Source organism: Diadema setosum, chromosome 18, assembly GCF_964275005.1.
Source record: "Diadema setosum chromosome 18, eeDiaSeto1, whole genome shotgun sequence".
Classification (NCBI taxonomy): Eukaryota; Metazoa; Echinodermata; class Echinoidea; order Diadematoida; family Diadematidae; genus Diadema; species Diadema setosum.
The window spans coordinates 1,830,526-1,846,535 of record NC_092702.1 but is presented as its reverse complement, the minus strand read 5'-3'; the positions used below and the strand labels follow the sequence as shown (position 1 = coordinate 1,846,535).

The 16,010-nt window shown below is 37.8% G+C and overlaps 1 protein-coding gene across 1 annotated transcript in view; it reads left to right on the top strand.

The window, feature by feature from the left end:
• The window catches only part of LOC140241548 (LIM domain-binding protein 2-like), a 103,456-nt gene that overhangs the window by 50,012 nt on the left and 37,434 nt on the right, over nucleotides 1–16,010 (top strand). Inside the window, exon 3 of the mRNA XM_072321284.1 lies at nucleotides 4,360–4,435. Within this exon, the coding sequence (XP_072177385.1) occupies nucleotides 4,360–4,435 (76 nt within the window). The remainder of the gene's footprint in view (nucleotides 1–4,359; nucleotides 4,436–16,010) is intronic.

Sequence of the window (16,010 nt, the reverse complement as noted above, 5' to 3'; positions counted from 1 at the left end):
CTGCATGGGATTATTCTAGTGTATGTTTGTGTGTATGTATGTGTGTGTGTGTGCATGTGTGTGATTTGTATGTGTGTGCGCATGTGTGTGTTTGTGTGTGTGTGAAGTGCTTGTGTATGTGTGTGTGTAAGTGTGTTTGTCTGTTTTTATGTCTTTCCATCTCTTTATATTTCTCCCCAACTCACTCTCTGTGGCTGCTTATAATGTCTGCCTCAATTTACCCTATTCTGCATGGCAGTGTTAGCTCAATCCGGTTTGACTGGCCCATCTAATGACCCTAACATGCATAGATGAAGAGAGAGGCAGAGGAGAGAAGAAAAAAAAGAGCGAGAGAGAGGAAAGGCCTGGTAGCCATAGCAACTATCCCCATGGTGATTGTGGAGTTTCTTGTCATACAATGGCAGATGGTCTGTCAAGGCAGCCACAGGTTCAAGTGAATGATAAAGAGCTGGTGAGAATAGGGTGCCCAGCAAGCCTCCAAACAGACTACTTGTACCATACTCTCTTGGTAGCAGTATAGACAGTAAAACATCAAAAACATCATCATCAACAACAACAACATCAACAAGATGCACACACACAAATTCATAGTGTTTATGTTGAAAGATAGTATGAAGATGCCCAATGTAGGTCATCCAGTCAGAAATGTCTAAAAGTCTCTAACTTCACATCATCTGTGTGACATATTTTCTTCACAGATGACACTTGTCAAGTTAGACTCAAGGATCATTACAAAACCTTCAAGACAGGGAGTTGCTACCTTCATACAAATTTTGATAAAATCATATTCATATTTAAATGTATATGTGTTGCACACAGGGGTATCCTCATTTGTCTTGTCCACAGGGGTATACTGTATACGCCATATACATTCAGCGAGTGTAATTTTTTGCGCATCAGAACTTCACAACAATTTCCCCGGGTGGTTAAATCCATGATCGTGGGGTGCACCAGTGGATGGAGAAATGTACATGTGCACTTCACATTCATGTCGAGAGTGGTATTGCTATTCTGACATTTTTTTTTTAAAATTCAAATTCACGGTAGCACTTGACTTGCAGAATTTGCCAAAATAAAAAAAGGCAAAATATATGGCATTATACACTATGTTTTTGTGGACAAGACAAAATGAGACTATCTCTATGGGCCTTATACCACCTTGTGTGACCGCTATTAAACCAAGATCGCTACTTTGAGATCCTCATAGGAAGCCATCTTGAAGTCCAGTTATTCAACCTGTCATATCATTCTGGTTGTCTGTTCAAACTTGTTAGCGATCCTGTTGATCTGTTTTTTCATGCTACAATCAACTCTTTGTATGAATATCATTTTTCTGCAGTCATTTCTTATGGAAGTGTTTGTATATAATTGATTACATTTTTCATGGAAGTGTTTACATATAATAGAGGATAAAATACAGCCTGATGCCTGACTGAAATGGAATTGCTTGGACCCTGTTGATTGGGGAATTTAGCTTTGCCATAGTCCTTCATTCCAGTGCAGCTAACTCATTGAAGACTAGTCCCAAGTATACTCCGGCAGGCGTCTATAGAAAATGTAGGTTATACATAGCAAAATCAGCCTGTCCTCAATGGGTTGACTGCTCTTCTCACGCCTCACATCGCTCGTATCATTTCTGGCTGCTACAGTATCCAACACATCATGGCTCAAGTGTTCTTTGGATAGAATACTAGCGTACAAGGGGGATACACCATAGTACTCCCGTCCTTGAATTACAATTATACAATGAATCCATTTGCATACAGCATGGGCTGTTAGTCACAAGTGGCCACTTGTGCAGAAGCAAAATTGAATTCTGACACTCTCCTGTGAAGACATGTACATCTCAGTCATTCATCACAGCAAAGTTTTGGCGACATTTTACTCCTCTTTCTTGGAATGCTGCTCTTTGGAGTGATGAATACTTTCAAATGCATTCATTGCTGGATGGTATATAGACAGAGTATAACTTATTTGAAGAGTCTATTTTTTCAACTATGGTGGTATGAAAACTGAACAAAAATTCATAACTTTTGAATGGATTGTCTGATTTTCCTCAAACTTTCACTGATGTGTTCTACTAATATTGCTGCATTCATTCAATCCACATGTATATTAATCCATTGAGGATGAGTCCTGAGTGTACTTGGGGAAGGTGTCTATGGGAAATGTGTGTTGTAGCAAAATCAGTCCGTCCTCAACGGGTTAAGGTGAACTTGTCCTTTAGAAAATGAAACTAAAGAGTAGATCTCTGTCACTTGTTTTCTCTCCCTGAATTAGAGGTGAATCATATTAAAGAAATGGTATAGTTTGGGTTGAGATGGGGATTGAAGTCTTAACTTTTTGCATGATAATTAGAAACCACTTATGAAATATCAAAAAGCATACAATTCCATGAGGAATTAAAAGTTTATGTAATGAAAATTGGGTTTTAAAATGGCTGAGATATGTTAAAAAAAAAAACAAAGTAAAACAAAATGGTCCCAATAAAAGGTGGGACCCACCTTTTATTAGGACCACTTTGTTTTTGGATATCTCATCCATTTCAAAACTGCCTTTAATCAAATAAACTTTTAAATCCTCATGGAATTGTGTGCTTTTTAATATTTCATATAAAGTGGTTTCTTAATATCTTGCAAAAAGTTAAAACCTCAATCCCCAACTCAACCAAAACTATACAATCCCTTTAAATCTCAAGCAGGCTAAATTCTTCAGTCCAGAGTTCCCCAATACTAGATGAAAGGGGGGGGGGGGAAGGGGGGGGGGAGGGTAGAGTGATGGTGGTAATGTATACCAGAGCTTGTGTAAAGAAAGCCAGCAGGAAGACAATTTTCATTTTACATCTAATGGAGAACTAAACTCCTTGGCCTGATGTCATTCTGGCAGAGTCTCCCTGTCCTTGCACTGAGAAATCACATGATTTTATTTTTCCTTGAGAGAATTCCGGGTCCAAGTAATGAGTGCCAGAAATGTTCTGGGAAGTGTTCTGAATGAAGCAAGATGGAGATTTTCCAGCATGTTATATGTTGTAATCATGTCTTTATTGATAAACAAAGGACATGTTGACATATATACCAGGTCCATGTTCCTACTCTGGACATATGGCAGGTAGTGTGACACACTTGCAAATACTTACTCGAACAGAATTTCCCCACGCGGTACACATACAATGTATTGCGTTTCTGATTGCTGAAGTGTTAAGATTGCTGAAGTGTTAATCAACTGTACTAATTTCATATTTTCATGGATACGTTTCACATAATTTTGAGTGTAATTTTGAATATATTCCCTAAAGAAAATAATGGTCGGGAATAAAGCAAACAAAAAATGAATACAAAATGGTAAGAAGTATGAACCTCTAAAAATGCATACAGTGATGTCCAGAGTGGCTTTACATCAGGTTTTTGGCTTGAAGCCAGAATAAGCTAGGGGTCAGTCCGCCGTCCTCTTCAACATAAATTTGCGGAGAGATGCTGATCTCTCTCTCTCTCTTTCTCTCTCTATACTCCCTCTCTTGTCTCTGGATGCTTGATTTGCATCGTGGGATGTCGTGGAGGATTCCACGGAATATGGCTTTTGGTGTATCGTTGGTTTGGTGGTGTTATCTGCCACTGGTAGCTAGATGCTCAGCCCATGTGACTCAGACGTGGATGTTGCAGAGAGCGAAACACATATTTGTGCAAAATTTCATCGTAGACTGGAATCAATGCGTTCTCCAAATGGCGTGGCACAGTATTTGTATGAACTGGAAGTAGAATATAAAGTAGAATTTTTGATCATGCAATGTCATCTGTGATTTCTAGTGTGTATCATTATTCTGCCCCTTTTTTTAGGTTGGGTCGATAACTGGGCCAACAGGAATGATGATCATAGGCATCATGACAAAAGTGATATTAGGGGGTTGATATCCACCTGAAAGTGATGTTTTTTGTTTTTTTTAATGAATCGAGATGAAAAAACCTGCAATTTTTGTGTATGTACACCGAGTGATATGAATTACTGGTTATCGTGACTTGCACTCATCGGCTGAGAATGAGAAGGGTAATAAGTTGTCTCGGACACTATGGGATTAGTAGCAACTGAACACCCTTCTCATTCTCAGCCAATGCACTGTGATCTATTTTGCATTTACATTCCTCTCTTTCATGTAAAGTTTCATGACACTTGAGTCTTCTCTGCTCTAAGTAATATGTGAATTGTCATTGCTTATGTCCCATGCTATTTTCCGTGGGGTTTATTTCTTTGGAATGGACAATTTACCGAGTATGTTTGCACACTAATCTGCTTTTGTAGGATGCTGGGATGATATTTGGTTACCTTTTGTTTTTATAGTTTGCCAAATTTGTGTCTTTCTTTCAGGAGGCACACGCCATTCATCAGTCAGCCAGATTACAGGATATATGATCTAAACAAGAGGTTACAACAGAGAACAGAGGTAAGAACTTCTTGAATATAAAGTAGCTACTTCTATCTACTTTATCTACTCTTTGCTATCTAATAATCTGCATTTGTATTCCTTATAAGTCTAAATACTGTGCACAGTCTACATCTACTATCTACTATTATTGTCTATGATCTGTTATCTATTATCTTCTATCTACTATCTACTCTTTACCATCTATTCTCTACTATTCACCATATACTGTACTATTTGCCATCTACCATCTACTTGTTACTGTCTACTCTTTGACGTTATCTACTCTTTGCTAACTTTCTTCTCCTGTCATTATCTTTTACATTATTTTTTTTATCTGCTATCAACTGTATGTATGCCACATATTTAGCCAGTCTCATTTTTTTTTTTTTTTTGCATGTGTGTGTGTGAGATTCGGAACTTCCCGTCAATTTCACAAGTGGTTAGACTTGTGATCGGCAAGTACTGTATACGCCATATATTTTGTGAGTTTAAATTTTTGCGAATTGGGAATTCTCGACGATTTCGCGAGTGGTTAGATTTGCGATCGTGAAGTCCTGTGCTGAACGGAGAAATGTACACAAGTACGTCACATCCACATCAGGATCAGAGTCAATATTTTCCCGTGTCTTTGATTAAGGGAATAGTACCTGACACGCGAAATATTCGGCGTATACAGTACAGTACTGACCAGAGAAGTGTATGCGTGTGCATCACATTCATGTCAGAATTAGAGTTAATATTTCTGCATGCTTTTCAATTCGTGAATTGTACCTGACTAGCAAAAATTCACAAAAATTAAAACCTCGCGAAGTATATGGTGTATACAGCACTCTCTGCTATCTGCTATCTGCTGTGTACTCCGTATGATCTGCTCATCACTATCTTCTCTCTACTATGCACTTTTTAGTATCGACTTTCTAGTCTTTATCATCTATCTTTTCTGTACTATCTACTATTTGCTATTTGCTATCTACTATTTACTCTTTACTTTGTGCTATTTGCTATCTACTATCTACTCTTTACTATCTACTATCTACTCTTTACTATCTACTATCTACTATCTATTTACTATCTACTCTTTACTATCTACCATCTACCATCTGTATTATTTTCTACTATCTATATGCTACTATCTGAAAGTCAGGTCATGGTTGTTGTGATATTTTATGTGATAATATCATCCTTGACTTAGTTACTTCATGGTCTCCATGAGCTCCAATATCGATTAGCTTTCTCACATGTGATTTGTCTTGATTTCATTAATGCATGCCACACTTTTTATTCATTTTTCCATAATTATCTAAAATTACCAATTTCATGTGGATTGCTCTGTCCTTCAGGTAAATACCTCCTTAATCAATACGTCTAGTTTCTCTCAGAAGATTACTACAGAAGTTGTCCTCATTGGCTAGTTTAATCAACCAGCTTTGCTCAGTCCAGTGTCTGTGAAAAAACAGGAAAGTAAACTCTGCATATATGCATGGATTGATTCTTATCCAAAGCACATTGACTTGTAGCTCACAGATGCCTTTTGCCAAGGGAAAAATTTTGTTTTTGTTTTTGGTAAACAAGAGTTTGAAACAAAGTAAGGTGGAAAGATAGAAGAGAAGAAGAGAAATGGGAAAAGAAAGTTTTTTGTTACATCTTCTTAGAAGTTTAAGATTGCAACAAGTTGCTTGCGCTGTTTTGAGTAATGAGGTGGGGCCTCTGATCACCGAATAATTTTCAAGAAAATTGAAAGTTCTCAAGTTTCACGGAGCTGTGGGCTCTGCCTTGGTGCGTGTTTATTCTCTGTTTTCTGGATGGTGTTAGACGTGTACCTTCCCGATTTTCATTCCCTTTTCGCACCCTCTGTTTGTGCTGTTCCAACACTGTGAATAACTCCAGTTTGGGATAAAAAGGGAAAAACATGTTTTCTGCTGGGACATCCAACAGTGGTGTGTCTGATAACACAGGGGAGGCGTATCAGCTTCACCTTTTTTTCTTGTGGTCCTGAAATTATAGATTGTCTCAACGTCGATCTCCAGTGTGAATTGTGTAGATCTAGAAGGATGATTCCACAGAAGAATCTTTACTGTAAATGTTTAAAGATTTAGACCAGTATATGTTGTATGTATGTTTGTATATACATGTATGTCTGTACTATAAAGTATATGCTCTAAACCCAGAAATTTTGGCATGCACAAAATTTTCATGAATTTTGTGAGGAGTCTAGATTTGTGAAGTTAAAATGCCCATGAAAGTTTTTGTCTATACTGTGCATTGACTGTCAGTAGCAATTTGCCAAAACTTCATGCTGTTAAAAAGGCTGTTGGCTCCAATTTGTGAAATTTCATGCCGCAAATATTTCTGGTTTTATTATTTTGTTTTCAACGAGGTTTGATATGACTGTGCCATACTTTCTTTTTTTGCCAAAAGTAAAAAAGCAAGTCAAATTGCCTTATAGCATCACATTAAAGAAGAAATTAGTCCTGCAAGAGGATATGAAAAGCTTAAAACCTAGCCCCACCCCCCCCCCCCCCCAAAAAAAAAACCTCACAAAAATAAAACAGAAGAAATCAGATCTACACTCTGCACTCAGCTTTACACTTCAGACAGTTCATTAATACGTCTGTCTGCCGTACATCTGTGCACATACATTGTGTGCGTACATTGTATGGATGCACCCATTATTATACATTTACAATAATGCAGAAAGATACGAGGAATAACAACGCTCAGTTCAGGGTTTTGGATAGAGATATTATAAATTATGCACACTCTGTGTGTATATATATTTATGTACATATATTTATATAATACTGAAATAGAAAGTTATAGAGTCAAGTTACATGTAATTTTATCAAATGGCTGGTTTGGAAAGTCTACAACAATAAGCAACTTTGGCTGACTTGAACATTTAGGTTACTGACCTTCTTTGACATATCGCAAGTAACAGAAAAACAGCTCTAGGTGGAGTCACTTCAGTTTGGCATATTTCTCCACAAATTTTTCTTGGAAGGCAAGTCAGAGCCCAGTTGCCTGAAGAGGCTCACCATGATAGTAATTACCATGGCAACATCCAATCAGCACTCATGGTCTCTGCTTGTTGTTGTTAGCTAAGGAGCTTGGATATCAGGTAGTAGTAGTCTCACGCAACAGGGTCCTGTTCGAAATTGAAAACATGCAGCAGCGATGAATCACAAAAGGAAGACGGCTGCGAACAAACTCAAATAAGATGGGGACTTGGGCTCAATGATGAACACCAGATTCTTGTGAGTGTTTGGAGCAGGATCTTGTAATCCCTGGGATCTTTCGGCTGTTTGAAGCAACGGAAAGAGTGATGATAGGGTGGAATTACTGCTCAGCAAACAAATTATAAAGAGGACATTCAAATTTAACATTACTCGTTTGTGATCATAGCTGTTGGGGTGACAGAACCTCGTATCTCAAAAATGTCAAATGTTCAGGAGAGTGACATAATGTGGCTGCCAAAGCACTATAACAAATGGGAAAGCCTTTCCTTTGACGTGCCATGGTGGCTTCATTTTGGGGTAAGACAGCTGGAATTTGGGGAGACTATCACTTAGTTGATTAGCTGATAATTAATTAGAAAAAAGTGATTTATGACAAAATGTGAGGTACAAGGTCTTGTCACCCGAGCAATGTCATGTTTCTAAAACATGTTTCAAGACATGTCTGGAGTTATTTATTGTGTACGTGCTGTAAATGTCATTCCATACTACAGCTACAACATTTTATGCATAGAGAATTCACAGTGAAAAAAACAACAACAACAGAAACACCCCAGAATGAGTTATTCGTTGTGCCATTTACACTGCCAGAAAAACCAGGTTTGCAGTGTTTTGGCAGGAATTGCACATAATGTGCAAGAGAAATGGGAATATTTAAATCTCTTAGTAAGTAGTGGGCACCTGCAATTCTTGGCTGTCTTTCAGTCGTAGGCAGGTAGGCAGGAGATTACCTGTTCTTAGGAGGGATGTCACATGACCAAAAAACTGGCATAAAACTGGTGAGCCAGGAAGGAAGTACGTATTTTACTATTTACACTGGAAAAAAATGATTAAAACTCCCATTTTTTTTTCTTTTTATAAAATCCACTTCTTAGAGAGTTTTTTTAATTGTTTTGTTTTGTATTGTTTCTTACTCATATACTGCTGGTTGCCTAGCATCTTCTGACAAAAAGGTAGAAGAATTTGGAAAAGCTATGTTTGTTTGTTTGTTCTGAGGCAGTGACAGTGCCCCCTTGAATCACAAACTCTGTATCTTCCCACAACCATTGATGTACTTACATTACATGCAAGAGTATTTCTAGAACAGGTTGAGAAAAATTCTGCAATGTCATTGGTCAAGAGCTGTACGTTGATTTCTACTGGCTGCACATTACATGTACCTCACTGACGATAGCCAAGCTGTAGTGTAAACATGCTATCACACATTATAGCAAGAGTTTGCACACTAAGGCTGCATTTATCTAAAAACTTTCTGAGGCAGAATCACAATCCTAAATGCGTTTGAGGCATTTTCAGGGGTTAGATAAACACAACCGTGTTTTCAAACGCATTTAGAAACGCCGTTTTGAAATGCCTTTCAAAGGGCGTTTTGAGACGCCTTTCAAAGGGCATTTTGAAACACGTTTGAGACCACGATCGCCGTTCTGTGAGTAGATAAACGCAATGCCGTTTTGAAATGCGTTTATATCTCAAGGTCAAATCCCAGCTGTTTCTGGTTGTGCTCTCTACCCATTATTTATGTGTGACTGAGGAGGCATATTTGGTGGTATGCAGTTGACCTTTACTTCCCGGGTCAAACGGCGCAAAGCAGCTGCGCAGTGACACCACTCGAATCGCGATTGTATGATGGTTAGATAAATGCAGCTCCCCGAGAATCGCGTTTCAAACCACGTTTGCAAACACTGTTCCAAACGCCATTTTGAAACGTGATTCTCTCTCTCAAGTTAGATAAACGCAGCCTAAGCCAGAGACAGCTATTCGCTAGCTAACCATGCACCCAGTATGTACTGGATGCACAACTTGAATAATTACTGGACACATGATATGGCTAACCATGGCAAGCCAAACAGAAATGCGACCAGTAAATTTGCCATGCATCAGAATTTGTCGGACATACGATTTAAAAAAATTGATTTCTAGTAAAAATTTGTCTACCGTTCCACGGTGGTCCATGAGGGGTTTCAGCATGTCGCTGCAACATGTTCGAATTCTTGTATAACATCCTCAACTCGTGTGCAACATCCTCAAAAATTTGCAACAAGCTCAAAACAAAATGTATTCACACATGTGAAAAACATGTGTAAATCATAAGAAACATCAAACTATCTGATACCTAGATATTTGTGTGCAAAACATGAAAAAAACATTGAATATAAGCAGCAAAAAGAGAGATAAGCTGCGAAATATTGCATACTACATGCTAGTAATGCGCGCTCAGGGCACATACAATTTCTGCAATATTTTCAGATTCTGAGCTTGCAATATGCTCAAATTTCAAGTTGTGAACTGCCCTACCATTCTATAAAACAAATGATGCACATGTCTTCATGCGTCAGTAGGAATAGTGTGCATGCAGTAACTATGAAATCTAGTCTTAACCCACTCAGCAACAATTCCGTAGTTAACTTTATTGATAAGCAATTGTTTATCCAGGATATTTTGTGTTTTTATCAACGTGGGACAATAAGATGTAAATATTACATTGCTCAGATGTCCAATGTGGTTAATAATATAGTATATCATAACAAACACTTTCCTATGGTCCCCCTTGATCATATTTGTATTACTTTTTCTGATAGAACAAACAATATGATACACCAGTTACTTGAAATTTCACATTCCCAAAACATATTCAATCCAAGGCTCTACTTTACGTGTATTGTGAACAGATTTTTTAAAGGTCATTTTTACAATTGCACTACAAACTCACATAGGCCAAGCTACTCACATTCTTCAACCATTCCGGCATTCCATATTTCATATTATCCCCACCAAGGAGGTTATTCTGAGCTGACCTTTGACCTCAGTTTACCTGAGGTTGTTAGCAGATGCCATGGAAATGGTGTCAAACTGCCCGGGGAGATGCAAAAGATAGATTTCTTTTAAATTTTATTTGTCCTAACCATGTATACATCATTCGGGGGTGGAGGGGGGGGGGGGGGGAGGTGGGGGGAGGTGGTGGTGGTTCTCTTACACATTGGAAAGGAAAATATTGGAGAAGGGAAGAGTTTCATGAAATAACCAGAACAGAAGAGGTATGAAGGGAATGATAGAAAGTCTGAAGATAAGTTGTTTCCAATCAAAACTGAAGTGCAGGGAGGGAGTGGTGTAGGATTTGTTCCAAAAAAAAAAAAGAAAAAAAGGAGGCTATCTGATAGGGTATTTGTGCCATTTGTGACATATTTTATTATCTGACAAATTGCCTGGATATCAGAAGGGGTGAAAATTTAGGGAGAATTTATGATAGCAGAGTGATAAATGATTGCGGATTCCTTTGGCAAGGGCTCATATTTCATCTGGTCTTAGCTGAATCATTCAGTGTGATTTACTGGAAATTCTACTCAAACCTTACAACATGAAACCAAAGATTTTTTTTTCTTCTCTCTCTCTAAGAAAGATTGTTGTCCAAATGTATCATGTAATTTGGTATCAATCGACAGTAGATTAAAGATGTTACTTTATATGGTCAGAATGGAAATCTTTTCATGAAGGAAATTAAAGTTCTGTAATTATACCCCTTCCCCCCCCAAAAAAAAAAATGATTGTCAAGGAATGATAGGAGGAGCAAATACTTACAAATCCAAATGATTTTGGATAGAGTAAGATCTTTATGATTCCCTCCCCCCCCCCCAAAAAAAAAAACAACAAACAACCAAACAAACAAACAAACAAACACCAGATTTGTTGGCAGTTTGCCAAAGAGAGTGCTTGAAATTATTCTGAAGGGTTTATGGAGTGTTATGCTTGGAAGCGACGAGACGCCATGCTCTTGTACAATAATTAGGGGAGGATGCTGGTACATATTGTATCTCAATGTTGGAAGTTTGACACTTCAGTGATGTATGATATATGATAGTTAAAAAAAAAAAAAAAGGAGAGTAGGGAAATATGGAAATATAAGATATGAATAAATGGGGCCCTATTGAAAATTAATTTGCCCCAGGCATAATGATATCAGATCAAGTGATTCTTAAAGCAGATCAAACGTTGTTATCATTTAAACCTCTACTAATAAAGATTGAATGTGGTGAACATGTTCAAGTGTTTTACATGGTGAAAGGAAACGGATTGAAATGAATCTACAGACATTCTAAAATATAGAAGTACAGAGCAAGAAAATATGTATTTTTTTTTTCTGTGACTGAAGTATAACTTGCTGGTATAAATGCCACCAAAACCAGGAACAACTTTCTGGGGAGTCTTGGCTTTCCTCCCTCAGTGCATGTATATTTCTTGAGCCCTTAGAATCCACAAAGAAGAAAAAAGAATGATGATTGATTGGGGTGGGCTTTTGTAGACGATCCAGTCAATTCCACTATTTATATTTGCCAAAAGCGACAAGATTTTCCAGAGGAATTCTAGAGGTTAGATCACCCCAATTTTGCGGATCCATCTTTGGGCCGGTATTTACTCCCCCCTCCTGTCTGTATACCCAAAGCCCTCTGGTTAACAACGATGATATGACTTTTTCTATCAGCTTATATCCTTAATTGAAATGTTACAGCAGAAAAAAAAAAATGTACATATCAAGAATCCCCCCCCCCCTTGTCGTTGGCTCAGAATTGAAGTTGGGATAGACTCACACAGAGAAGGCGTATTGTATTACTAGCCGTAAATGGTCCTCAGTTTTCAAACCTCCTATCAGTCACTCACTGCAGCCAGTCTCAGGAGGTTCCTCATAACTGGTCCATAATACCTCTCGTCTTGCTAATAATTGCATCCCACATCAATCCAGGGGACTGTTGGTATCACGGCTGTGTTCACATCTTGCACAAATTTCACATTGGGATGGTATTACTGTTGCCATTTACAAGAGGTATTATATTCCATCTCAATTGTGCCTCTATTCCTTTTAATTGTCATATCTCCCAACTTGCTTATAGGCCTGAATGTTTAAGATATTTTTGCTCCTGGACAGTACTATACTGCCTAGCAAGTTTCTCACTAATGTGTTTCAAAAAAATAAAAGATGTCATTGGACAGCCTTTGCTTGCCATTCAGTAGTTGCTAATTGGTCTTGCAGGGATCAGGAAGACATACATTGTATAATTGTTTGTCATTGCTGCCACAGTTATATATGATGTTGTCGCCACATATTATATATATTTATATTTTGGTGCAAATGTATTTGTTGGATTGTATTACGTTGTATGTGCAGTGAAAGTGATACGTTGTATGTGCAGTGAAAGTGATCCTATGTGCAGTGAAAGTGATCCTTAGCCCTCGTCTTAGCCAGTTGAATGCCCGTAACAGAGAGTGTGTGTTCAATGTAAGGATCCATTGAATACATAAAACAGAGAGTGTGTGTTCAATGTAAGGATCCATTGAATACATCCTATAACAGAGAGTGTGTGTTCAATGTAAGGATCCATTGAATACATCCTATAACAGAGAGTGTGTGTTCAATGTAAGGATCCATTGAAAACATCCTATAACAGAGAGTATGTGTTCAATGTAAGGATCCATTGAATACATCCTATAACAGAGAGTATGTGTTCAATGTAAGGATCCATTGAATACATCCTATAACAGAGCGTTTGTGTTCAATGTAAGGATCCATTGAATACATCCTGTAACAGAGAGTGTGTTCAATGTGAGGATCCATTGAATACATCCTATAACAGAGAGTGTGTGTTCAATGTAAGGATCCATTGTATACATCCTAACAAAATCAAACATTCCTTTATATTCCAGTTGTGTGGAAAGATGCTGTCCCTTAGATACCCTGGTACAGTGTTATGCACTGTTAATTTGTTATTTAGTATTAATATCTAAAGGCGAAGAATGGCAAAAACTTTTGTAGAATTATTTTTAAAAAGGTTGATGTGTTTACCAAGTAGTAGAGCAATTTTGTGTTGTAGTCTCGTGCTGGCATGATCAGTAGAAAATAACACTGGTGCAGGTTACAGATACAATGTAAATCTGAAACAAAAGATACTTTTGAATTGACTCAGAAGATATAATCAGTTCAGAATCGTAGAGATACATAAAATCTCTAGTGTGGAAGAAAATGTGAGTGAAAATGATTTTTTACTACATGGTGATTAAATCAAAACTGAGGGAGCCCTTCTAAGTTTTAGTCATGCTTGGCTGTCTAGGATTGTCTGTAGATTCTTTGCTGCTAGTTGTAATTTGGGTAAATGTGACATGTACATTGTAGTGCATGTTGTGGATGGCGTGTGTGTGTGTGTGTGTGTGTGTTCCAGAATACTTTTATGTACCAGAGCTGCATATAACCCAATCAAAGTCAGTGGCTACTACTACTTATTTATGTACAGTAGGTGCTGGGTCTATTTGGGTTAAATCACCCAATTTTACTTTGGCAGGTGATAGGAACAGCATAGTACAGCTCCTTGTATATCTGTCTACCATCTTATGTGAATTTGGCAACTTTTTTGCCTTGCTGCCATTGGTAAGGTGTCTTGATTTATGTTCATTCTGTCCCTCTGTTGAGATATATAGTACCTTATTCACAATGAGGTTGCAGGTTTTGTTGAGTGCCTGAAAATCGGATGTTAGTTTAGAGCTAGGTGCGTACAATTCCTGGAGAGACATATTCAATGCGTGGATTTGATATTCTTATTGGGGTTTTTTTTTTCTAGCAATGTTGAGCACAGGAAACCACTGAATGGCTTGCAGTTATATGTAGATAAGCTATTCTCTAGGAGCTAAGAAAGCTTTGTAACTCTTATTCATCATAGGTACTGATTATGTCACATCAGTACGTGAAAAGGAAATTCTGACCAAAAGTTGAATGCACTCCAGAAAGGAAAGAAATGAAAGTAGTGGATCAGTGAAACCATTTCGAGTAATTCTGCATTGTTTAAGGGATGATTATGCCCTTCTTTATGTAAGTTTTAGCCAAGTGGGTACCTTAAATCAACTGATATTTGTGAAATTAATAACTTGTGAACATATTTGCCTCCTTCAACACAAATATACTGCATATCTTCTCCAAAGTGGGAAGTCACAAATATTTCTCCAGAACAATACTTCTTTCTCATTTCGACACTATTTGGCTTGTTTGCGAATCAAGCTCCAGTAAAATCATCTCACAAGTCCCAGTTTGGGGAATATCATATTCATGACATATAGCATTTCTTTGTGATAATCCTCCTTGACTTGAGTGAGCATACCTCAAGGGAATCATGTTATGATAAGTATTGTAAGACAAAGAATGTTGATTTCCTATGCAAAATTTGAAAAATTAAAACAGAAGAAATCAAGATTTCTGCACAAAATGACAGAGTGATTACTTGAAGGAGAAAGCTCTTTCGAGCTTGCTATATTTGTTGCATCATGGCTTACTGACATTCAAGTTGTTGTAGCTGTTAAGTATGCCCAGTATCCTTCAAACTCCTCAAAATATTTTGCATTGATTTAACTGGATTCTCTTACATTAGCATTCTCTCTTTAATAGCTCAATCCCTCAGTTAGGAGAGACAGCTAACGATAATCGAGTGTGAATGCACCTTAATGGCATATTCCTGATAATGGAGACAAATATCCTATTACTCTTGTCATCCTACAAGTCTTTCATTCCTGTATTTGTCAATCATACTTTTTTTCCTCTTTCTCAACTTTTTTTTTTCTTCACCATAGTTTGGGAACCACTTGCTTCTAATCGTGCAGGATGTATATCGAGGCATTGAATTTCTGAGATTGAAAATTGAGGATGATTTGTCTTTTTCATTTTTTTTTTCTGATCCGTCTGTCCGGCTGTCTCGTTGAAAGTGAAAGACTGTGGCAAAATGATCCTCTTGCAAGAAATATGATTGAGGGGATGGGACTCGTATTTCCTTTGTAATGAGAGTCTAAAGGAATGTGGACCAGGCTAACCCCAATCAGAGTACCATTAGTGCTGAAACCAGGGCTGGTAATTGCCTGGAGTCTGATTACCTGGCAAGACTTGGGCTTAGAGGTTTTTTGTACTTTCTGATTATGCTGAGAGAATTGATAGATATAGCCTAGTTCTCTTCATACCTATCCACTTAGCAAACAAAAGTACTGTGTTGATTGTAAAGGCCAATCCTCCCCTTTTCATTGAATTCACACAAATTTTATGCTACATTTCCACCATGTTCTCGGCAGCCAGGGAAGCCCTCTTTGCCCAAAACATAGTGCACTGTGGGCAGATGGAATATTCTCAATTTTTTCTATCTCTTTCTTGTAGTTTTGTTATGAGGGTATCCTTGCTTCATTGAACATGTAGCTATCAGATGCCTACCTCACTGTGTCTAGTCAGGCTAGGCTACCCGTATTTCCCGTCTACAAACCACTACAAACTACTATATGTGTATATGCCAAATATTTTGCGAGTCAGCTGCTATTTGCGAAATTAAAGACACGCAAAAATATTG